Source organism: Nerophis ophidion, linkage group LG11 (genome assembly GCF_033978795.1).
Source record: "Nerophis ophidion isolate RoL-2023_Sa linkage group LG11, RoL_Noph_v1.0, whole genome shotgun sequence".
Lineage (NCBI taxonomy): Eukaryota > Metazoa > Chordata > Actinopteri > Syngnathiformes > Syngnathidae > Nerophis > Nerophis ophidion.
In genome coordinates, this window is record NC_084621.1 from 19,872,470 (window position 1) to 19,897,629 (window position 25,160).

The window sequence follows — 25,160 nt, forward strand, 5'->3', positions numbered from 1 at the left end:
TGGCAGTATGAAAAAAAAGATCTAAATTTTACCCGGCAAAACGATGACAAAAGTCATTATTTTTTATTAAAAAATGTCATATTACGAGAACAACAAAAAAATTGCAATATTGTGATAAAAGTCAGAATTTGTTTGTAATAAATGTCACCATTCTTCATTAAGAAGTAATAATTTTACATAAAGTTATAATTTTACCAGAAAAATTCCAATAATACAGAAACAGTCGTACAATATTACTGTAGAAACAGTAAATTTACAGTCGTAATTTTACCCGACAAAAGTCACAATTTTATTAGAGAACTTTAAAATTTGGCACTGTTATAAAAAAAAGGACTACATTTTACTCAGCAAAAAGATAACAAAAGTCATAATTTTACTCAAAAAATGTCACCGTTTTACAAGAACAACAAAAAAATTGGCAATATTGTGACAAAAGTCTGAATTTTTATATGACAAATGTCACCATTTTGCATTAAAAAAATAATATTTTTTCAGAAGCAGAAAGAATGAAATATTTTTCCCAATTTTATAAGAAAAAAGTCGACACATTGTGAGAAAAAGACTGCTTTTAGTTATTTTTTGTAATTGTGTTGTTTGTAATTGTTTTTTAATCTTCATTAATTATTACAGTATGTCTTTATGTATATATATATATATATATATATATATATATATATATATATATATAAAAAAAAATTGTTTTTATTAATTTTGACCAAAGGTGGCACATTTCAATTTCTTACACACACTTGTTATTTCATATATTGACCAGAGGGGGAGCACTTTGAATTCCTACACACACTTGTAATTTCCTATTTTTACCACAGGGGGAGCACTTCAAATTTCTACACACACTTGTTATGTCCTATGTTGACCACAGGGGTAGCACTCAAAATTTCTTACACACACTTGTTATTTCATATGTTGACCAGAGTGGGAGCACTTTTAAAAGCGACACACATTCAATTTGCAGGGGTGCAAATGAAACATTCTCTATTAGAAGCAATGTTATTGGGACCATGATTTATGTCCTCACTTGTTCACACCTCCTCATATGGAAGATACTTTTCCTTGTTGGTGTCTCAAGAAGGGTAGAAATGCAACAACACACACACACGCGCACACACACACACGCGCACACACCCCCGACAGATGGCTCCGAGCCCAGCCCATCACTGTCGAGCACACATCAAACGGACAAACAGTAAACACACCACTGACACTGACTCTGCTGGAGGGAAGGCATTTGAAGAAATGATCAATAACTCATTCAGAGTTCGATTTGGTTTTCCTTCAATTAAATCTCATGTCTACGTTCATGCTTAAATTGGAAAATCAAGGTATACCAATTAAGCGTAAGGAAAGGGGGGGGGGGGGGGAAAGGCCAGTTATGCAAACGTCCAAAAGCGAGGACGCTGGTTCTCACAAAGATAAACAGTGTTGCAGTACTGCTTGATTACCTTCATGGTAATCAAAGCAGAATTTTTTATTTGTTTGCTTGAATATCGTCCAACAATTAGTACATTTTTACTTGGGTTGTGCGGTGTACCAGTACTGCAATACTAATGGATTATATTCGGTACTATACCGCCTCTAAAAACCATCCCCCTCGTCACGTCGTGTCATTGCTGGTTTTACGAGCAGAGGAGCATGTTCGGCAGCGCACAGTCACTGAGTACTTACAAGCAGACACGGTGCGTAGACAGAAAAGGGAGAACGGACATATTTTGGCTTAAAAAGTCAAGATAAAGTTGAAGTTATAACAGAGAAACGCTCTCAGGAAGAGCTGCTTTAAGACATGGCTAGCTAGCTAGCGGCTAACGTCCATCCGCAGTGTTTAAGCTACTTCTAAATCACTAATCCTCGCCTAAATGGCGACAAATACAGTACGTTTCTTACAAGGACCAGGACGAGGAATAGCTAAACAAACATCATGGGTGGATCGTAACTTGTCAACCGCTGTAATGATACCAAGTACAGGAGAGTATCTCGTCGATGCTACTATGATTTTTTTGGCATCACATCTACTTTCGTATTTTTTTTTTATTTTTTTTATGTTTATACACTCAGGACACATGAGGACTTTGAATATGACCAATGTATGATCCTGTAACTACTTGGTATCGGATTGATACCCAAATTTGTGGTATCATCCAAACTGTCACAGTGTACAGGGGAAGAAGACAGCACAGATTGCAGGGATGTCGTTTATATATATATATATATATATATATATATATATATATATATATATATATATATATATATATATATATATATATATATATATATATTAGGGAGTGTGTAGCTAATCCATAGTATGTGTGGTGTGCGACTATGTGTAGAGATGAACTGATAAGTGATACTCGGAAGTGTTGAGTGAAGTGCGGAAGTTCAAGAGGGGGGCAAGGCAGGCTCAAAGGTCAAACATTTACTTAAGTGGCTGGATAAGACAGTACAAATAAATAAATACATTTGAACTTTTATTCTTTTTTTTCCATTCACACTAAAGAATCACAATTTTTTAAAACTATTTAGAATCGTTACACATACGAATCGTGATTCATTCAAAAAAAACATTTTATTTTCTTTTTTTTTTACTTTTTTCCCGACATTTAAAAAAAAAAAAAAAAGTATTTAAAAACTTTTTTTTTTTTCATGCATAGTATACTGCCCCCTACTGAATGGGAGAGCTAAAATCACAAGAACGCTCAAATCGACCTCGAGCGGCGTCTATTAGCGGCGGAGAGGGAATCAAACACGGAACATGTTAAAGCGCATCCAAGTGCGTCTGATACTGAAGTGGCCATCTATTATTCAGCGGCGTGGTTTGTAGCCTCTGTGATATTGAATGCCTCCGATGCAGCCCGCCTGACTGCGTGATTGCTGCGCTTTGCTCCGTCCTCTTCCCGGGCGCGCCTTCTCGGGCTCCTCCGTCATATCAAGGCAGAACATCATCCGGAGTGACGACTCTGCGTGGGAATGTACTCTCGCTGGATGTGCAAACACTTTCTACCCGCCGTAGTCCCTCGCTTATCACGTCGGAATAATTGCAGCCATGACGGTGGTGAATACATTAGGATTCTTATTAAAAATAAATAATATTTGCGTAGAGTTGGTCTTTGCGTAGCGGTAGAAAATAAACAAACTTGCCTATTTGATAGCAGCCACCTTTCATAACAGAAAACAATATGAATATTTAAAAATTATAATAATTTTTTAAAATTTATACCATCAACTAATTAGATATTTCTATGGGTCGAGTCATGCACAGTAAAAAATTATGGGTTAAAAAAATAACCCAATTTTAACCCTTTTTTGAGTTACTTTAACTCAACATTTTGGGTTAATTTTTTTCAACCCAACTTTTGCCTTGAATTATTCAACCAAAAAAGTTGAGTTATGATAACTTCATGTTAGGTTATTCCCAACCAAACTATTGGGTTGAATTATTTAACCCAAAAGTTGAGTTATGCTAACTCAATGTTGGGTTATTCCCAACCAAATTATTGGGTTGAATTACTTAACCCAAAAGCTGAGTGATGCTAACTCAATGTAACTATTGGGTGGAATTATTTAACCCAAAAATTGAGTTATGCCAACTCAATGTTGGGTTATTCCCAAACAAATAATTGTGTTGAATTATTTAACCCCAAAAATTTGTTTTGCGAACTCAATGTTGGGTTATTCCCATCCAAACTATTGGGTTGAATTATTTCACCAAATAAGTTGAGTTATGATAATTTAATGTTGGGTTATTTCCAACCAAACTATTGGGTTGAATTATTCAACCCAAAAGTTGAGTTATGCTAACTCAATATTGGGTTATCCCCAAACAAACTATTGGGTTTAATTGTAGAACTCAATAGTTGAGTTATGCTAACTTAATGTTGGGTTGTTCCCAACCAAACTATTGGGTGGACTTATTTAACCCAACAGTTGAGTTATGCTAACTCAATGTTGAGTTATTCCCAACCAAACTATTGGGTGGACTTATTTAACCCAACAGTTGAGTTATGCTAACTCAATGTTGGGTTGTTCCCAACCAAACTATTGGGTGGAGTTATTTAAACCAACAGTTGAGTTATGCTAACTCAATGTTGGGTTGTTCCCAACCAAACTATTGGGTGGACTTATTTAACCCAACAGTTGAGTTATGCTAACTCAATGTTGGGTTGTTCCCAACCAAACTATTGGGTGGACTTATTTAACCCAACAGTTGAGTTATGCTAACTCAATGTTGGGTTGTTCCCAACCAAACTATTGGGTGGACTTATTTAACCCAACAGTTGAGTCATGCTATAACTCAATGTTGGGTTATTCCCAACCCTACTTGCCAACCGTCCCAGATTTTCCAGGAGACTCCAGAAATTCAGCGCCTCTCCCGAAAATCTCCCGGGACAAATGTTCTCCTGAAAATCTCCCGAAATTCAGGCGGAGCTGGAGCCCCCCCCCCCCCCCCCCCCCCCCCCCCCAGCTCCATGCGGACCTGAGTGACGTCCGCTTTCCCACAATACAAACAGCGTTCCTGCCCAATGACGTTATAACTGTAGAATGATCGAGGGCGAGGTCTTGGTTTCTTATGTGGGTTTATTGTTAGGCTGTTTAATTAACGTCCTCCCAGGGCGGTAACAACACACAACAACAGCAGTCACGTTTTCGTCTACCGTAAACAGCAATGTTGTGACACTCTTAAACAGGACAATACTGCCATCTACTGTACGTTTTGGGCCATGCTAGGGAGAGATGGAAAATTCCAGACTCTAGTGCATTTGATGAAAACACTTTTGTGCGTGCCACACCGCAATGCATCATCAGAGAGGGTGTTCATCAAAGTGACAGAGAATAGAACAAGGATAGACAATTCAACCCTTAACTCAACACTGAAATTCAAGTATTTCTCATATATATATATATATATATATATATGAGAAATACTTGAATTTCAGTGTTCATTTATTCACACATACTGTATACACACACATAACACTCATCTACTCATTGTTGAGTTAAGGGTTGAATTGTCTATCCTTGTTCTATTCTCTGTCACTTTGATGAACACCCTCTCTGATGATGCATTGCGGTGTGGCACGCACAAAAGTGTTTTCATCAACACTGAAATTCAAGTATTTCTCATATATATATATATATATATATATATGAGAAATACTTGAATTTCAGTGTTCATTTATTCACACATACTGTATACACACACATAACACTCATCTACTCATTGTTGAGTTAAGGGTTGAATTGTGGTGAAGAAGGAGCTGAGCCGGAAGGCAAAGCTCTCAATTTACCGGTCGATCTACGTTCCCATCCTCACCTATGGTCATGAGCTTTGGGTCATGACCGAAAGGATAAGATCACGGGTACAAGCGGCCGAAATGAGTTTCCTCCGCCGTGTGGCGGGGCTCTCCCTTAGAGATAGGGTGAGAAGCTCTGCCATCCGGGAGGAACTCAAAGTAAAGCCGCTGCTCCTTCACATCGAGAGGAGCCAGATGAGGTGGTTCGGGCATCTGGTCAGGATGCCACCCGAACGCCTCCCTAGGGAGGTGTTTAGGGCACGTCCAACCGGTAGGAGGCCACGGGGAAGACCCAGGACACGTTGGGAAGACTATGTCTCCCGGCTGGCCTGGGAACGCCTCGGGATCCCCCGGGAAGAGCTAGACGAAGTGGCTGGGGAGAGGGAAGTCTGGGTTTCCCTGCTTAGGCTGTTGCCCCCGCGACCCGACCTCGGATAAGCGGAAGATGATGGATGGATATATATATATATATATATATATATATATATATATATATATGAAATACTTGACTTGGTAAATTCGAGCTGTAAATATAATCCTCCCCACCTAACCACGCCCACCGCCCCACCCCCGACCGCCTCAATTCCCCCCAGCTGATTGATCAGAAGCAAGACCAAGACTAAAAACTACTTCATGATAGCGCAAAAATGTTTTTCGTGATATTTGAGAGGTTTTTCGAAATATTCATTTATTCTTACCACGATATTTAAGTTTTGTGCATTTCTAGGGGTAATGGCAACGCTGCAACTGTTGCTGGTAGGGCATTCCAGAGTTCTGTGTGGAAAACACCCCAGAGCCTGCAGACTTGTTCAGGGTTCTTGGGGGTCACTAATAAGTTGGTGTTTAAATTCTAGGGGTAATGGCAACGCTGCTACTGTTGCTGGTAGGGCATTCCAGAGTTCTCTGTGGAAAACACCCTAGAGCCTGCAGACTTGTTTAAGGTTATTGGGGGTCACTAGTAAGTTGGTGTTTCATTTCGAGGGGTAATGGCAACGCTGCTACCGTTGCTGGTAGGGCATTCCAGAGTTCTGTGTGGAAAACACCTCAGAGCCTGCAGACTTGTTTGGGTTTGTGGGGGGTCACTAATAAGTTGGTGTTTCATTTCTAGGGGCAATGGCAACACTGCTACTGTTGCTGGTAGGGCATTCCAGAATTCTGTGTGGAAAACACCCCAGAGCCTGCAGACTTGTTTAGGGTTCTTGGGGGTCACTAATAAGTTGGTGTTTCATTTCTAGGGGTAACGGCAACACTGCAACTGTTGCTGGTAGGGCATTCCAGAGTTCTCTGTGGAAAACACCCCAGAGCCTGCAGACTTGTTTAGGACTCTGGGGGTCACTAACAAGTTGGTGTTTCCTTTCTAGGGGTAACGGCAACACTGCAACTGTTGCTGGTAGGGCATTCCAGAGTTCTGTGAGGAAACACCCCAGAGTCTGCAGACTTGTTTAGGGTTTTGGGGGGTCACTAATAAGTTGGTGTTTAATTTCTAGGGGTAACGGCAACACTGCTACTGTTGCTGGTAGGGCATTCCAGAGTTCTCTGTGGAAAACACCCCAGAGCCTGCAGACTTGTGGAGGACTCTGGGGGTCATTAATAAGTTGGCGTTTTTAGACTGTAGCTTTTGGGACAAAACATAAGGTGCAATATAATCAGCAAGATAATATAGAGATAAACCGTTAAATCGTTTGTACGTAAGAACAATTTCCTTTGTGAATCCATAAAGTTTGTCTAAGTCTAAGTTTAATAAAACCGTAAAGTCGCACCGTAAATTTACTGGGAGCCAGTGCAGGTGGGTCAGTAGAGGCAAAATCTCAGGGGGTTTTCTGGTTTGAAGTGCACTGGAATGTTGTGTTTGTTGAAAATTCTTCCGAGTTCATCAGATCCACATACGTTTTCTACCTCATCCAATGTGTTCCCGTTCCTCCTAGACCAGGGGTCTCAAACATGCGGCCCGCAGGCCAATTGCGACGTTAATGTTGGTGCGGCCCGCGAGATTAATATGAATGGCGCTGTACATCGTCATACTTGTATACCCTCGGTTTTTCCGGGAACTCCCCATTTTCAGTGCCCCTCAAGGGGTAATCATTCTCCCGAATTACACCCAAACAATAATATTAAGGGGGCACCGTGGAGGCACTGCCCTTAGAGTTCTCTACAACCTGTTCAAACAAGGTGCCAGCCCAGCCACATGTTGTTATTTCGCTTCTGTAGACGCAGCAACCGACTGCAAGACATAGTTGATCAACAGTCATACAGGTCACACTGAGGGTGGCCGTATATACAACTGTTACAAATATGCGCCACACTGTGAACCCATACCAAACAAGAATGACAAACACATTTTGGGAGAACATCCGCACTGTAACACAACAGAAACACAACAGAACAAATACCCAGAATCCCATGCAGCCCTAACTCTTCCCTGTTCTAGACCTAATCCAAGAGTAGGAACCGTAGACTATAAGAGCAGACTGCCGTTTCACAAAGCTTTAACCATTCCCTCTCTCGTCCTTCTGAACAGAGGCGGGCGGGTCAACTTTCACCATAGGAAAGTCCGTCTGGCTCTTGTGGGCCATTGTCTTCAACAACTCAGTGCCCGTGGAGAACCCCAGGGGAACAACGAGCAAGATCATGGTGCTGATCTGGGCCTTCTTTGCCGTCATCTTCCTGGCCTCCTACACGGCTAACCTCGCTGCCTTCATGATCCAGGAGGAGTACATCGACACGGTGTCGGGGCTCTCGGACAAGAAGGTATACTTCAGTTCTTGAATACCAATGAGCCGTACTGTAGAAAAGGAAAGTCTATTTAAGCCGAGAGGCAGCCACATACCATGAACTGAAGTGTTGAATTGATTACCGTGAAGGACTTGAAGAAAAGAAACCATCTCAATCAACACCACGGTTGTTAACCGTGTATTTTAAGCAGTTCTAAGTGCTGCTTAGAGTCCACAGGTTGACATTTGTTTCTCAAAGATCTGACTGTGTTCTAAGTGTATCAAATGAGCCTGCAAGAAGGCACAGAAATACTTCAAACAAATCGGTGCACAGCCTGAGGTATCTTTTGCCCCCTTCCACCTCTCGTTTAGTTTCAGCACCCCGAGGAGCAATACCCGCCTCTGAAGTTTGGCACGGTGCCCAACGGGAGCACGGAGAAAAACATCCGCTCCAACTACCCGGACATGCACCAGTACATGGGCAAATACAACCAGAGGGGTGTGGAGGAGGCCATTCTCAACCTCAAGACCGGGTTCGTTTGTCATTCAGTATTCTGATTCAGTCTTTCTTCCATCTTCCATTTCCATTACCAGCAGTCGGGGTTTGGGCAGAAACTCTTACCAGTTTTTGACACGCTTTTAGTTATTTCTATAAGGTATGTCATAGTTTTAGTCCAGTTCTAGGCAACTCAAACTCCAACGAGGTTTCAGTTCAATTCTAGGCAAGAAAAAACAAGTTTATTCGAAGAGCACAACTCGGACTCAAGGCAATTCCAAAAGTAAAAATAAAATAATTGTAAAAACAATCAGAATTAAAATTAAAATCAATGATTTTGAGTAAAATACTTTCAGTTGTCATATGCAGAACTGGATTTCAAGCCTGGACTCGAACATTGCCAACGCCGAGGCCTGTCTCACATCTTCTGGAAGATTGTTCCAGATTTTAGGAGCATAAAACTGAAACTCAGCCTCACCATGTTTGGTCCAGACTCTGGGCACCAGAAGTAAACCACTCCATGGTGTTCTCAGATGGTTCATATGATTCTAACGTGTCCGAGATGTTCTTTGGTACAAGACCATGAAAAGCCTTGTACATAAAGAGAGCTGTTTTAAAGTCTATTCTCTGAGCAACAGGAAGCCAGTGCAGTGACCTAAATACTGGACTTTTGTGGTTGTATTTAGTCAGGACTCGAGCAGCAGTATTCTGGATGTACTGCTGCTGCTGTCCGAGTCATTTCAAACCTGATTACTCGGTTTCAGGTAGGGGGTTTCCAGGTGGCTCATAATAGTTTATCTTTGCTTCTGTGGTCACTGGACTGATATTATGATGCTTCCAGGTTCTAGTCAGGACTTGAGCAGCAGCATTCTGAATGTACTGCAGTGGCTGTCCCGAGTCCTAAATTTCAAACCTGATTACTCGGTTTCAGGGAGGGGGTTTTAAGGTCACTAATAAAAGTTTGTCCTCGCTTCTGTGGGCACTGGACTGATATGATCATACTTCCAGGTTCTAGTCAGGACTCGAGCAGCAGCATTCTGAATGTACTGCAGTTGCGTTACAGCTCGTTTAGAGAGCACAGTGATTAGACCGTTTCAGTGGTTTACTTGCCGGAGACAAAGGCTTGGATTAGTAGTCTCTATATAGTCTCGGTTCTGAAAAAAAATTCCCTGATTACCCGAAATTACCTGAAATTCCTCCCTAAATATATAAACTTCCCCATATACCTCATTTTTAAACTGATTGGAACCGTTCCAACGTCCACACACTCCCTTCACATTGGGCATTCAAGCCAGCATGTTTCCCAGTTCTGAAAAAAATCTCTGATTAACCAAATTTACCAGGAATTTCCCCCTAAATATACAAACTTCATTTTTCAATTGATTGGAACCGTTCTAACATCCACACACTTCCCCTCACCCTGGACATTCAAGCCAGCATGTTTCCCAGTTTGGAAAAAATTCCCTGATTACCCAAAATTACCAGAAACTCCTCCCTAAATATACAAACTTCTCCATATACCTCCTTTTCAACCGATTTGAATTGTTTCAACATCCACACATCCACTTCCCCTCACCCTGAACATCCAAGCCAGCATGCGTCCTGGTTCTGAAAAAAAAAAATCTGATTATCGTACATTACCAGGAATTTTCACCTAAATATAAAAAAATTCTCCATATACCTAATTTTCCAACTGATTCGAACCATTCCAACATCCACACATTCCCCCCTCACCCTGGAAATTCAAGCCAGCAGGTTTCCTGGTTCCGAAAAAATGCAATGATAACCCAAAATTACCAGGAATTTCCCCCTGAATATACAAACTTCTCCAAGCACCTCATTTTTCAGCCGATTGGAACCGTTCCAACATCCACAGACTCCCTCTGACCCAGGACATTCAAGCCAATATGTTTCCTGGTTCCGAAAAAATTCCCTGATTACCAGGAAATTTCTCCTAAATATACAAACTTTTCTTTATACCTCATTTTTCAACCGATTCGAACGTCCACAAACTCCCCCTACCCCTGGACATTCAACCGGTTCCAAAAAAAATTCCCCAATTACCCAAAATGAGCAAAAATTTCTCCCTAAAAATACAAACTTCTCCTTTGACCTCATATTTCAACCGATTTGAACCGTTCCAACGTCCACACACTCCCCCTCACCCTGGACATTCAAGCATTTCATTTCCACCCACCCGTATCGGCAATTCAGCGACTTGCGCACATAAGGGCATCCGCACGCAACTCCTTCCGCAATTGCAAAATTCTATTTAAAAAAGTGACGCCTTACTTTTGAACGCTTTCTATCAGGCATCCCTTGCCTTGCTGGCAGGAAAAGGGCGCCCGTTTGCCCGCCAAGTGTTTGAGTCTTCGACCAGACCTGATGTCACGAGCAATAAAAAATATCGTTTGGATCGGTAACCGATAAAAGCACTCAAGTCTGTACCGGTTATCAAATATAGATGTTACAGGAATGTCGACAGAATTCTGAAAAATCACTTATTTTCCACGGGAAATGTCTGATATTTTGAAGCGTAAACGTTGACGAGTACGAGTACGGGTCCTGGATTCTGATAAATGGTGTGTGACAGACTCGTGTCGGCTTGCGGGTTCCATGGACCACCGAGCACAGACATTTGATCGCAGGTGTAGACTTCTTTATTCATCCAAACAAGACAAGTCTTACGGGTTGCTTTTCAGCCGTCCGCGCTCTCACTGCTCGCTCCTCCGTGTAGCTTTTCAGCCGTCCACGTCGTTTCTGTCCGCCTCTTGTCTCGCTCTCTTCCTCGTTGCATGCGCTCTTGTTTGTTCTCTCGACTCTCCCTCTCGTTCCTTCCTTGTTCCTCCACCTCTCTCCTCGACGTTCCCTTTTTAACAGTCATTAATTGTATCCAGGTGCGCAATCCACGCAACTGATCTCGTTGGTGGCGTCGCTCCCGCCGCTCGCTCGCCATCCCCGCCTCCTCGCCGCCATCTTGCCCTGCCTCTCCGTTGGACCGTCGGCTCCGTCTCTCTACATGGTGGTTGGCACTTTGCTAACTCAAACCTCTTGTTTGACTTTGCACGTTCGGCTCTCTGGGGAGTCCAAGCCGTTTCCGTCCGCGTCTCGGCTCGCCCCGGACGGCATCAAGCGGCGTGGGAGTGGAAGATGCTAATAAACAACAAACACCTGCGGCTCCCCCGCTCTGGCACTCTCGCTCACATTTTAATCTTTCCTCTCAACTCTGCCACCTCGACACCTAGGCGGCAACACGGGCAGCCAAATCTGCGTTGCCAGGCGTGCGTGTTGAGACAGATATCACCCCTCCCCCCATCCCCCCAGTTGCATACCACACTTAAACCGTTTCCTTTGCTTCCTTAAAGCGATCGGCCTAAACGCTCACTTTGCGTCCGATCGTTCATCTCCTCCGACTCTATTTTGGTCCTTTGTTGCGCCTTCAAGTGTGTTTTTTCACGCCATGTCTGGATTTCCAACTTTCTAATCCTCATCCCTCTCCATCTCCTGTCTTTTCCCCCTCAAGTGTGTAAATCCTTCCCCCCCTCCTTGTCGCTGCACGATTTATAAATCCCAATCCTCCGCCCGCCTCATTTTTTCCTCTCCTTTTCCTGCATGTTTTTATTTTCCCCTTGTTTTTTTGTTTTTTTGGGCTGTCTCTCCAACATGTCCAACCCTTCTCGCTTGGCACCTTCAGGTTGAACTTTGCATGCCCGGTTCTCCCGGTCCCTCCTCCTACATCCCAGGATCATCCTTCTAGGGATGGAGCCCTATGAATATTTCAACCCTATAAGAAAAATGTGCATTATTTTCACTCTTTTATCACAGTTTTTTTTTTTTTAAAAGGTTGATTTCTTCTACACTTGGATGTGACATCCTTTATGCTTGACCACCTACTAATACCCACACTCGTCCACCAGTGGGGTCTAAAATGACTCCAAATAAAATCAAAAAAATAGTTTTAGCGATAACTCTGTTGTTGTTCTTTAAAATCTTCAGATCGCAGAGTTGTAATATTTTCATATTCCAGATATTCCTCATAAAACATGTTTTTATTTATGTTTTCATTATTATTAAGGAATTGACACATCTGATGCAGATTTGACCGTCATGATGTCATCTCCCGCATCTTTTTGAATTCTGACTGTCAATACTGTCCCACTTACACATCTGATGTCATTTCTAAAAAATCTGATGCAACTATGACATCGAATATTCTCCCACTTAAACATCTGATGTCATATCCTACATCGGATGCAATTTTGACTGTCAATACTGTCCCACTTACATATCTGATGTCATTTCTAAAAAATCTGATGCAACTATGACATTGAATACTGTCCCACTTAAACATCTGATGTCATATCCCACATCGGATGCAATTTTGACTGTCAATACTGTCCCACTTACACATCTGATGTCATCTCTAAAAAAAATCTGATGCAACTATGACCGTCACTACTGTCCCACTTGCACTTCTGATGTCATCTCTAAAAAAATCTGATGCAACCTTGACTGTCAATACCGTCCCACTTACACATCTGATGTCATCTTCCACGTTTGATGCAATGTTGACTCTCAATACTGTCCCATTTACAAATTTAATGTCATCGCCCACATCGGTTGCAATTTTTCCTGTCGATACTGCCCCACTTACACATCTGATGTAATCGCTCACATCTGATCAAACTTTGACTGTCAATACTGTCCAACTTACACATCTGATGTCATCTGCCAGCTCTGATACAACTTTGACCGTCAATTCTGTCTCACCTACACATCTGATGCTATCTCCCACATCGGATTCAATTTTGACTGTCAATACTGCCCCACTTACACATCTGATGTCATTTCTAAAAAAAATCTGATGCAATTGTGACTGTCAATACTGTCTGATTTACACATCTGATGTCTCCTCTGACAACTGATGTGACTGTGACTGTCAATACTTTTCCACTTAAACATCTGATGTCATCTCCAACATATGATGCAACTTTGACTGTCAATACCGTCGCACTTACACATCTAATGTCATATCCCACATCGGATGCAATTGTGACTGTCAATACTGTCTGATTTACACATCTGATGTCACCTCTGACAACTGATGTGACTGTGACTGTCAATACTTTTCCACTTAAACATCTGATGTCATCTCCAACATATGATGCAACTCTGACTGTCAATACCGTCGCACTTACACATCTAATGTCATATCCCACATCGGATGCAATTGTGACTGTCAATACTGTCCCACTTACACATCTGATGTCATCTCTAAAAAAATCTGATGCAACTATGACCGTCAATACTGTCCCACTTGCACATCTGATGTCATCTCTAAAAAAATCTCATGCAACCTTGACTATCAATACTGTCCCACTTACACATCTGATGTCATCTTTCACATTTGATGCAATGTTGTCTCTCAATACTGTCCCATTTACAAATCTGATGTCATCGCCCACATCGGATGCAATTTTTACTGTCGATTCTATCCCACTCACACATCTGTTGTCATCTCCCAAATCGGATGCAATTTTGACTGTCAATACTGTCCCACTTACGAATCTGATGTTGTCTCTCACATCTGATGTAACTTTGACAGTCAATACTGGCCCACTTACACATATGTCATCTCCCAGATCTGATGCAATTTTGACTGTCAATACTGTGCCGCTACACATCTGATGTCATCTCCTAGATCGGATGCAATTTTGACTGTCAGTACTGTCCCACTTTCAAATCTGATGTCATTTCTAAAAAAAATCTGATGCAATTTTGACTGTCAGTACTGTCCCACTTACAAATCTGATGACATCTCTCACATCTGTTGCAACTTTGACCATCAACACTATCCCACTTACACATCTGATGTAACTTTGACCGTCAACGTAGTCCCACTTACACATCTGTTGCCATCTCCCACATCGGATGCATTTCAAGGCCACACTAATCACAGGCTGGGAAACCCGCAGGTATAATAATACTAACACTGACACTCTTTAGCATGTTAGCATATTAGCTAATACAACCAACGCTAGCTTGATCACATAACGATAGCAGATGCAAACATGCCTGAAAACACTCCTACAGACATCACACATGGGACACTTTAGTGAGTATGAATTGTTTTAGTTATATTGTAAAACTTTCAAATGAAAAATTAAGAATCTATATGGGTAGGAACGTTATGGACGGCTAAAGAAATAATTAAGCTATTTTTGCTGCAACTTACTGAAAAAAGCTTTTGCAAATGTATAGGCCACACCAATCGCGGGCTGTGACACCCCGCAGGTATAATAATACTAACACAGACACTCCTTAACATGTTAGCATATTAGCTAATACAAACAACGCTAACTTGATCACAGTAGGATAGCAGGTGCAAATATGCATGAAAACACTCCTACAGACGCAAGTATGAGTTGTTTTAGTTATATTGTACAATGTGCAAACGAAAAATTAAGAATATGTACTGGTAGAAACGTTATGGACGGCTCGAAAAATTAATTAAGCTCAATTTTGATGCAATTTTTTTCGAATCTTGCTGCAACTTACTGAAAAAAGCTTTTGCAAATGTATAAGCCACACCAATCACGGGCTGTAAAATCCCGTAGGTATAAAAATACTAACACAGACACTAAGTAACATGTTAGCATATTAGCTAATACAGACAACGCTAGCTTGATCACATTAGGATAGCAGGTGCAAATATGCATGAAAACACTCCTACAGACATAAGTATGAGTTGTTTTAGTTATATTGTACAACGTGCAAACGAAAAATTAAGAATCTGTACGGGTAGAACGTTATGGACGGCTCGAAAAATTAATCAAGCTCATTTTTGCTGCAATTTTTTTCAAATCTTGCTGCAACTTACTGAAAAAAGTTTTTGCAAATGTATAGGCCACACCAATCACGGGCTGTAAAATCCCATAGGTATAAAAATACTAAAACAGACACTCCGCAACATGTTAGTATATTAGCTAATACAAACAACGCTAGCTTGATCACATTAGGATAGCAGGTGCCAATATGCATGAAAACACTCCTACAGACATAAGTATGAGTTGTTTTAGTTATATTGTAGAACGTACAAACGAAAAATGAAGAATCCGTACGGGTAGAACGTTATGGACGGCTCGAAGAAATAATTAAACTAATTTTTGCTGCAATGTTTTTAAACTTTTGTTGCAACTTACTGAAAAAGCTTTTGGAAATTTATAGGCCACACCAATCGCAGGCTAAAAAACCCTGCAGGTATAATAATACTAACACAGACATTGCTTAACATTTTAGCATATTAGCTAATACAGACAACGCTAGCTTGATCACATTACGATAGCAGGTGCAAACATGCATGAAAACACTCCTACAGACATAAGTATGAGTTGTTTTAGTTATATTGTAGAACGTACAAACGAAAAATGAAGAATCTGTACGAGTAGAACCGTTATGGACGGCTCAAATAAATAATTAGGCTAATTTTTGCTGCAATTTTTTTTTTTAATTTTGCTGCAATTTACTGAACAATCTTTTGCAAATGTATAGGCCACACCAATCGCGGGCTGTGAAACATCAGAAAAAACGGTTGAATAAAAGCAAGCAAAATGTTAGCATTGCCATTTTATTTTGAATGACTGGAGTGACATCATAGAAGCTGCCCGACGGTCTTTACAGTAATGCCCCCCTCCTACCAACTGCCTACAACCAGGAGACGTTTCATTTTCCCGCCGCCTCTGCCAAGCCGCCTGTGTCCACCTGCCAATAAAAACCATGACTAACGGCTCCCTTCCTCCCTTTTACAGGAAACTGGACGCTTTTATTTACGACGCTGCGGTATTGAACTACATGGCCAGGAAGGACGAAGGTTGTAAGGTACGCAACACGCCGACTTTTGCACTCTGGCGCCAGGCGGGAGGACTGACCGACACCTTTTCTGCGCTCCACTCCCATCCCCTCCCGCCTGCCCTTCTGTCCTCCCAGGTGATGACCATAGGCTCGGGGAAGGTTTTTGCCACCACAGGCTACGGTATCGCCCTGCACAAAAACTCACGCTGGAAACGTCCTCTTGACCTGGCCCTTCTGCAGCTGGTGGGAGACGGTGAGCGCGGCGTGGGGGCGGGTGTGGCAAGGAGAATGGTGGGGGCGGAGCGGTAATACCGGAGAGCTGTAAGTGGGAAATAAAGGAGGAATAATGTCCCTTTTCAAACAGGGCTGTCCAAGTGCAGACTGCAAAGACAAGATGTTTCGGGTTCACACTGAGAAACTTTATTTTTGTTTTGCAAATAATCATGAACTTAGAATTTAAAAGCAGCAACACATTGCATTTTTACCAGTGTGTTTCATGGCCTTTCCTTTTAACAATACTTTTGGTGAAATAAAAAAAGAAAAGAAAAAAATTTTTTTTAAAGAGTCCTACAAAAGTGGGGAATAAATATTGCAGTAGCATTATAGTTGGAAGAGTTTGCGCCTGCATTTTTAATTTTTTTTTTTTTTTTTTTTTTTTACTGTAAAAATCAACACATTTATTTTTTCTATGAAAACCAAGGCAAACTTTTGGTGAAATAAAATAAAAGTAAATAAATGAGTCCTACAAAAGTGGGGCATAAATATTGCAGTACCCTTGTAGATCTCGAGCTTGTATTTTACGATGCATAGCAAAGCCTTTTTTTTTTCTTTTTCTAACCGTAAAAATCAATTTTTTCTCTATAAAACCAAAGATAAAATAAATTAAAATATTAAAAAAAGAGTCCTACAAAAGTGTGGCATAAATATTGCAGTACCCTTGTAGATCTCGAGCTTCTATTTTACGATGCATAGCAAAGCCTTTTAAAAAAAAAATATATATATATAAAAATAAATTATATATGTATATATATATATATATTGTATTTATTTTTTTAACTGTAAAAATCTAATTTTTCTCTATGAAAACTAAAGATAAAATAAAATAAAATATAAAAAAAAGAGTCCTACAAAAGTGTGACATAAATATTGCAGTACCCTTGTAGATCTCGAGCTTGTATTTTACGATGCATAGCAAAGCCTTTTTTTAAAATATATATATATAAATAAATACAATATATATATATATATATATTGTATTTATTTTTTTAACTGTAAAAATCAAATTTTTCTCTATAAAACCAAAGATAAAATGAATTAAAATATAAAAAAAAGAGTCCTACAAAAGTGTGGCATAAATATTGCAGTACCCTTGTAGATCTCGAGCTTGTATTTTACGATGCATTGCAAAGCCTTTAAAAAAAAAGATATACATATATATATATTTTTTTTAAATTAATGTATTAACTGTAAAAATCTAATTTTTCTCTATAAAAACCAAAGATAAAATAAAATATTTAAAAAGAGTCCTACAAAAGTGTGGCATAAATATTGCAGTACCCTTGTAGATCTCCAGCGTGTATTTTACGATGCATAGCAAAGCCTTTAAAAAAAAAAATATATATATTTTTTTAATTTTTTCTTTTTTTTTTTTTTTAATTTATTAACTGTAAAATTTAATTTTTCTCTATAAAAACCAAAGATAAAATAATATAAAATATTTAAAAAAGAGTCCTACAAAAGTGTGGCATAAATATTGCAGTACCCTTGTAGATCTCCAGCTTGTATTTTACGATGCATAGCAAAGCCTTTAAAAAAAAATATATTTTTTTTTTCTTTTTTCTTTTTTTTTTTTTTATTTGTTAACTGTAAAAATTTAATTTTTCTCTATAAAAACCAAAGATAAATAAAATAAAATATTTAAAAAAGAGTCCTACAAAAGTGTGGCATAAATATTGCAGTACCTTTGTAGATCTCCAGTTTGTATTTTACGATGCATAGCAAAGCCTTTAAAAAAATATATATATATTTTTATTTTTATTTTTTATTTTTAATTTTTTTATTTATTAACTGTAAAAATTTAATTTTTCTCTATAAAAACCAAAGATAAAATAATATAAAATATTTAAAAAAGAGTCCTACAAAAGTGTGGCATAAATATTGCAGTCCCCTTGTAGATCTCGAGCTTCTATTTTACGATACATAGCAAAGACTTTTTAAAAAATTAATAAAAAATTGTATTTTATTAATTTTTTTGTAAAAAATCAAATTGTTTTCTATGAAAACCAAAGATACAATGAAATAACATTTAAAAAAGAGTCCTACAAAAGTGGGGCATAAATATTGCAGTACCATTGTAGTTGGGAGAACTCGAGCCTGAATTTTAAGAAGCGCAGCAAAGCCTTTAAAAAATAAAATAAAATTAAAAAAATAATTAATAATCAACACATTTTTTTCTATGAAAACAAAGGCGAACTTTTGGTGAAATAAAATAAAATAAAAGAGTCCCTAAAAAGTGGGACATAATTATTGCATTACTATTGTAGTGGGCAGAGCTCCAGGCTGTATTTTAAGATGCGTAGCAAAGCCATTTTTGTTGTTGTTGTTGTTGTTGTTGTTGTTATTACTGTAAAATTAAAATTTCAAAATTATATGAAAACCAAGGCAAACTTTTGGTGAAATAAGATAAAATAAAAATAAAGAAATAAAGACTGCTACAAAAGTGGTGCATAAATATTGCAGTACTATTGTAGTTGGCAGAACTTGAGCCTGTATTTTAAGATGCGTAGCAAAGCCTTTTTTTTTTTTTTTTAAATGTATGTAAAAATCAACCCATTTTTCGTATAAAAACCAAGGCCAACTTTTGGTGAAAAAAAAAAATAATAATAACAAAAAGAGTCCTGCAAAAGTGAAGGATAAACATTGCAGTACTATTGTAGTTGGCAGAACTTCAGCCTGTATTTTAAGATGCGTAACAAAGCCTTTTTTTAATCATTTATTGATTTTTTTTTTTACATTGTAAAAATCAACACATTTTTTTCTATGAAAACCAAGGCAAACATTTGGTAAAATAAAATAAAATTAAAAAAAGAGTCCTACAAAAGTGGGGCATACATAGTAGTTGGCAGAGTTCTGGGCTGTATTTTAAGATGCGTAGCAAAGCCTCTTTTTTTTTAACTGTAAAAATAAAATTTTAAAAAATCAGGAATTGGGGAAAGTTAATTCCAGATTATACATCCAGCCTCTCACCTGGATAGTAGAAGGTTTTAGACACAAACCCACAAATCGGTGGACTTTGACATCCATTTTAGACTTAGCTTGTTTCTGACAACTTTTTTTTAGCACTTCATGTGGATTATGATTAATTCTTCATCTAAACGGGAATATATAAACATCAGTCTTTATCTCAGTGAGAGCAGACATTGTACAGTAAGTGATTGCTTCACTATGCTCTTGTTTAGCAATATGATGCTTAGTGTTTCACTAAAGCTGAATCTGTTTAGCACACAGCTTCTAAAACTTGTAGATCAGTTTCTTAATATTCAGGCTCAAAAATATACGTTTTTGGATCATCATTTGTCCCAAAGTAGTCTTTGTTGTTTCTCATGGAGTCCGGCATGATTAGTAGTGAAAAGCAAACACAAATTATTTAATACGCCGCCGTTTGCTTAAAACAAGGAAAATATTTCAATATTACATGTTATTAATAATGTTACTACATTACGTACATACTTGCAGCGTTTATATAAAACCTTGGGGGAGGTTTTTTAGAGCACTTTAAAGGCGGAAGATTACCCTTGGCTCTATTTAGCTGACTTTTGCTAACTTTTATTTACGATTTAGAATGCATTACAAAGAAAACGTGTGTCTTTTTATATGAGAATTGTGTGTGTGTGTGTGTGTGTGTGTGTGTGTGCGTGTGTGTGTGTGTGTGTGTGTGTGTGTGTGTGTGTGTGTGTGTGTGTGTGTGTGTGTGTGTGTGTGTGTGTGTGTGTGTGTGTGTGTGTGTGCGTGCGTGCGTGCGTGCGTGCGTGCGTGTGCGTGTGTGTTTCTACAAGTTAGGACATAAATCATAGTCCCAATATGGAAAACCATTACATCTAATAGGGAGCCAAATACTAGAGTCCGTAAACATTGCTCCAAAGTCAGGATTTTTTTGTTGATTTAATGTGCGTGCAAAAGTAAACATTGACAGATACAAAGGCAACAATTTGTGATAAAACAAGACACGCCTAAAGAAGGACTTCCCTATTCATCCCCTGAAAAACCCGGCCAGGTGAACGGCTGATTTTACCACTTCCTGTGCTGTTGTAGGACAAGCCATATGTGACCATAGGATGAACAAATACACTACAATACCGTCTTGAGACATCAACAAGGAAAAGTAGCTTCCATATGAGGAGGTGTGAACAAGTTAGGACCGAATTCATGTTCCCAATACGGAAAACAATTGCATCTAATAGAGAGTCAAATACTAGAGTCCGTGAACATTGCTCCAAAGTCAGGATTTTTTTGGTAGATTTCTTCCGGTGCTGACGTAAGACAAGCCATATGTGACCATAGGATGAAGAAATACACTACGCTACTAAGACTATAGCGGCCATTAACAGTTAGCTTCTACAGCTGGGTTGCCCAAAGTGCGGCCCAGGGGCCATCTGTGGTCCCTGACTCCTTTGTCATCGGCCTTAAGCACCTTACTGGTGGTGAAAATCTATCAAAATGAGGGTGGTGTCAAAAAAGAGGGATTTTTAAAATTGACTGTGTGTCGTTTTTAAAAGTGCTCCTCCTCTGGTCAACATATGAAATAACAAGTGCGTGTAAGAAATTTGAAATGCACCCCCCCTCTGGCCAAAATTAATTAAAACTAAATAAATATGTATATTATTCAGTCATTGGTGGAGCATAATATTGTTTTTTAATATTGTTTTTAACATGGCTGTGCAGAACTTTGGAAACGTTCTTGTTGTTTAAATGTGCTATATAAATAAAGTAGATTGGATTGGATTAGATATATAGAGAAATACTGTAATAACTTGAAGTATCCATCCATCCATCCATTTTCTACCGCTTATTCCCTTTTTGGAAGTAATTAATGAATATTACAAACCAATTACAAACAAACAAAAAATAATGAACTAAAAGCAGTCTTTTTCTCACAATGTGTCAAATGTTTTCTTATAAAATTGGGAACAATTTCTCATATTCTTTCTGTTTCTGTAATATTGCAATATTTGATTGTAAAATTATGACTTTTTTTATGTAAAATTATGACTTTAATGCACAACGGTAACATTTGTCATATAAAATTCTGACTTTTATCACAATATTGCCATTTATTTTGTTGTTCTTGTAAAACTGTGACATTTTTTCAGTAAAATGATGACTTTTGTCATCATTTTGCCAAGTAAAATTCCGATCATTATTACAATATTGCCGACTTTTAAAAGTTTTGTTATAAAATTGTGACTTTTGTCGAGCAAAATTACGACTATTTTCATAAAATATCCCAACATTTTAAGCTTTTTCTTGTGAAATTGTGACCGTTATTGAGTAAAATTCCAACTTTTATCATAGCATTGCACAAATGTTCAGTTTCTCTTGTACAATTTTGACTTGCGTCGAGTAAAATGACGACTTTTATTACAATACTGACAAAATTCTAAGTTTTTCTTGTGAAATTGCAACAGATTTTTCACAACAAGTTTTTTTTTTATTTTGCATAGTATGTATTTATTATTAATGTTGAAAATACACTTCTTTATATATCTAGAAAGGCTGGTCCTGGTCTTCACGAGGTAGGCATTTTTCTCAGGTCTCCAGATTGTCAGAACTACACTAATGTGTGTGTGTGTGTTTTTGTGTGTGTGTGTGTGTGTGTGTGTGTGTGTGTGTGTGTGTGTGTGTGTGTGTGTGTGTGTGTGTGTGTGTGTGTGTGTGTGTGTGTGATAGATAAATATCACTTTTAGCAGTCAACACACACTCATGCTTGAATGCTGTCCGCCACACACGTCTCTCGGCGTAATTGGATGGCGTTTTCCTCGGGTTTGTTAGCGGCGTTGCTGGTGTGGCGGCGGACAAAGCCTTTTAGTTGTTTCTGGCACGAGGGCTTTATCCGCTCACGTCCTGATGAAGACAAGTCTGTGCCAAGATCTAGTAAACACGGCTGGCGTCCTCAGGATTAAACGACGAGCTGGACCGGGAGAAAGCCGACAGTCCAGACATGCTGCTGTCCCAGACATTGTCTAGGTTTTTAAGCGGGGGTGTCCAAACTACGGCCCGCGGTCCCTGAACGCTACGCAATTGCCGCCATCGTGTGGACAATGTGAGTCAATCCGATTGATGACGTTTGAAAGTGCTCAGGAAATACTAGCACGGTATTTACTTATATGACACAATCCAAAACAACCTTCCCTAGTCATGGTGCAAGGAAACAAAAAATGCAACTAACATATAACATAACCTGCTCATTGGACTTTGTGGATATTATGAAAAACGTCCAAACACCATGAAAAATTCAAAATTACACACATTTAAATTCACTATAATGCATGATGAGAAAAATGCCAAACACTCATTCCACACTTATCCATGTTTAGTGCATTTTAGCTGATTGGTATTTGTGATTGGTGACGAATTTGTAAGAAGGTCCACGTGAATGAAGTTTCATCCAAGTGGATTCGTGAGAGGATCAGTTTGTGCTGATGGGAAGCCAGGAAAGCGCCTTTTAATAGTAACATCCTAAACCTACCCTATTTTTTGGACTATAAGGCGCACTTACAATCATTTTATTTCTCAAAATTGGACAGTGCGCCTTATAACCCGGTGCACCTAATGTACGGAATAATTCTGGTTGTGCTTACCGACCTCGGAGCTATTTTATTTGGTACATGATGTAATGATGAGTGTGACCAGTAGATGGCAGTCACTCATAAAAGATACGTGTAGACAGCAAGATGACGCCAGTAAGAAACACCAACATTTTAAATGTTCCATTGAGAAAATAGAACATTACACAGTACGACTACCATAGTCAGACGTACTGTGCTTCAACATACTGTGTGTGTATAACGACCCCAAAATGGCGCCTACTATTGTCTCGCAATATTGTGCAAAACCAACTTTTCTTACCTTCTGGTACCTGCTGTTGTTTATTTGGGATCTGCATAAGTCCTGGAAATTTGCACAGATTCGCCGACTTTTTGACACTTGCAAAAAATCCCCACATTTTGACACTTCGGAAAAAAAAATCCCGACTTTTTTCCCTCCAACACCTGGTACCTTAAGTAAGGGACAGAAAAATTCCAGACTTTGTGACACTTACAAAAAATCCAAAGATTTGTTGTAAGTGTCAAAAAATTGGGATTTTTTTCTAAATGTCAAAAACTCCGTTTTTTTTCCAAGTGTCGAAAATTCTGGATTTTTTCTAAGTATCAAAAAATCTGGATTTTTTTCTGTCACTTATTTAGGATACCAGCAGTTGGAAGGAGAACAATCTGGATTTTTTTTTAGTGTCATAAAATCTGGATTTTTTTTTGTGACACTTATTTAGATTACCAGCAGTTGGAGGGGAAAAAATTGGGATTTTTTTTAAGTGTCAAAAAGTCCGTTTTTATTCAAAGTGTCGAAAATTCGTGATTTTTTTCTAAGTGTCCAAAAAAATCTGGATTTTTTTCTAAGTGTCACAAAATCTAAATTTTTTGTGACACTTAGTTAAATTACCAGCAGTTGGAGAGGAAAAAGTTGGGATTTTTTTCCAAGTGTCAAAAAGTCTGAATTTTTTCTTAGTGTCGAAAAGTCAAACATTTTTCAAAGTGTCAAAATAAGGGTCAAAAAGTCAGTTTTTTTTGCAAGTGTCAAAAAGTCGATATTTTTCTAAGTTTCACCAAATCTGGATTTTTTCTATAAGTGTCACATAATCGGGATGTTTTTCTGACACTTATTTAGGGTACCGGCAGTTGGAGGGGAAAAAGTCGGGATTTTTTTGTAAGTGTCAAAAAGTCAGGATTTTTCTATGCGTCTAAATAAGCATCAAAATTCTGGACTTTTTTTCTAAGCGTCAAAAAGTCTGGATTTGTTTAAAGTATCAAAAAATTTGGATTTTATCTAAGCGTCAAAAAATCTGGCTTTTTTTTTAACCGTCAAAAAAATTTGGATTTTTTTCAAAGTGTCAAAAAGTCAGGATTTTTCTAAGCATTAAAAAGTCTGGATTTTTTTCCAAGTGTCGAAAAACCGGAGATTTTTTTTCTGTGTCAAAAAGTCGAGATTTTTTATAAGTGTCAAAAAGCCTGGATTTTTTTGTAAGTGTCAAAAATTTGGGATTTTTTTGTAATTGTCAAAAAGTTGTTTTTTTATCCAAGATATTTTTGCAAGCGTCACAGTCGTGATTTTTTCTAAGCGTCAAAAAAGTTAATTTTTTTTATGAGCGTCAAAATAGGCATCAAAAAGTCGTTTTTTTTTTAAAGTGTCAAAAAGTCGGGATTTTTGTAGGTGTTAAAAGGCCGGGATTTTTTTATGAAGTGTCAAAAAAATCTGGATTTTTTTTTAAGTGTCAAAAAGTTGTTGTTGTTTTCTAAACGTTCAAAAGTTGAGATTTTTTCTAAGCGTCACAAAGTAGATTTTTTTTCAAAGTGTCAAAAAAGTTTGTATTTTTTCTAATTGTCAAAAAGTCTCAATTTTTCTTAAGCGTCAAAAAATTTGGATTTTTTTTAATAAGCGTCAAAATAAGTGTAAAAAAGTTGTGTTTTTTTGTAAGTGTCAAAAAGTCGAGTTTTTTGTAATTGTCGAAAAGCCTGGATTTTT

General features: G+C 38.5%; 1 protein-coding gene across 3 annotated transcripts in view; it reads left to right on the forward strand.

The window, feature by feature from the left end:
* The window catches only part of LOC133561775 (glutamate receptor ionotropic, NMDA 2D), a 189,117-nt gene that overhangs the window by 144,336 nt on the left and 19,621 nt on the right, over positions 1–25,160 (forward strand). For all 3 annotated transcript variants that reach the window (XM_061915303.1, XM_061915301.1, XM_061915304.1), the window contains 4 exons: positions 7,825–8,054; positions 8,390–8,550; positions 16,322–16,391; positions 16,500–16,617. In XM_061915303.1, coding sequence (XP_061771287.1) covers positions 7,825–8,054; positions 8,390–8,550; positions 16,322–16,391; positions 16,500–16,617 — 579 coding nt within the window. The remainder of the gene's footprint in view (positions 1–7,824; positions 8,055–8,389; positions 8,551–16,321; positions 16,392–16,499; positions 16,618–25,160) is intronic.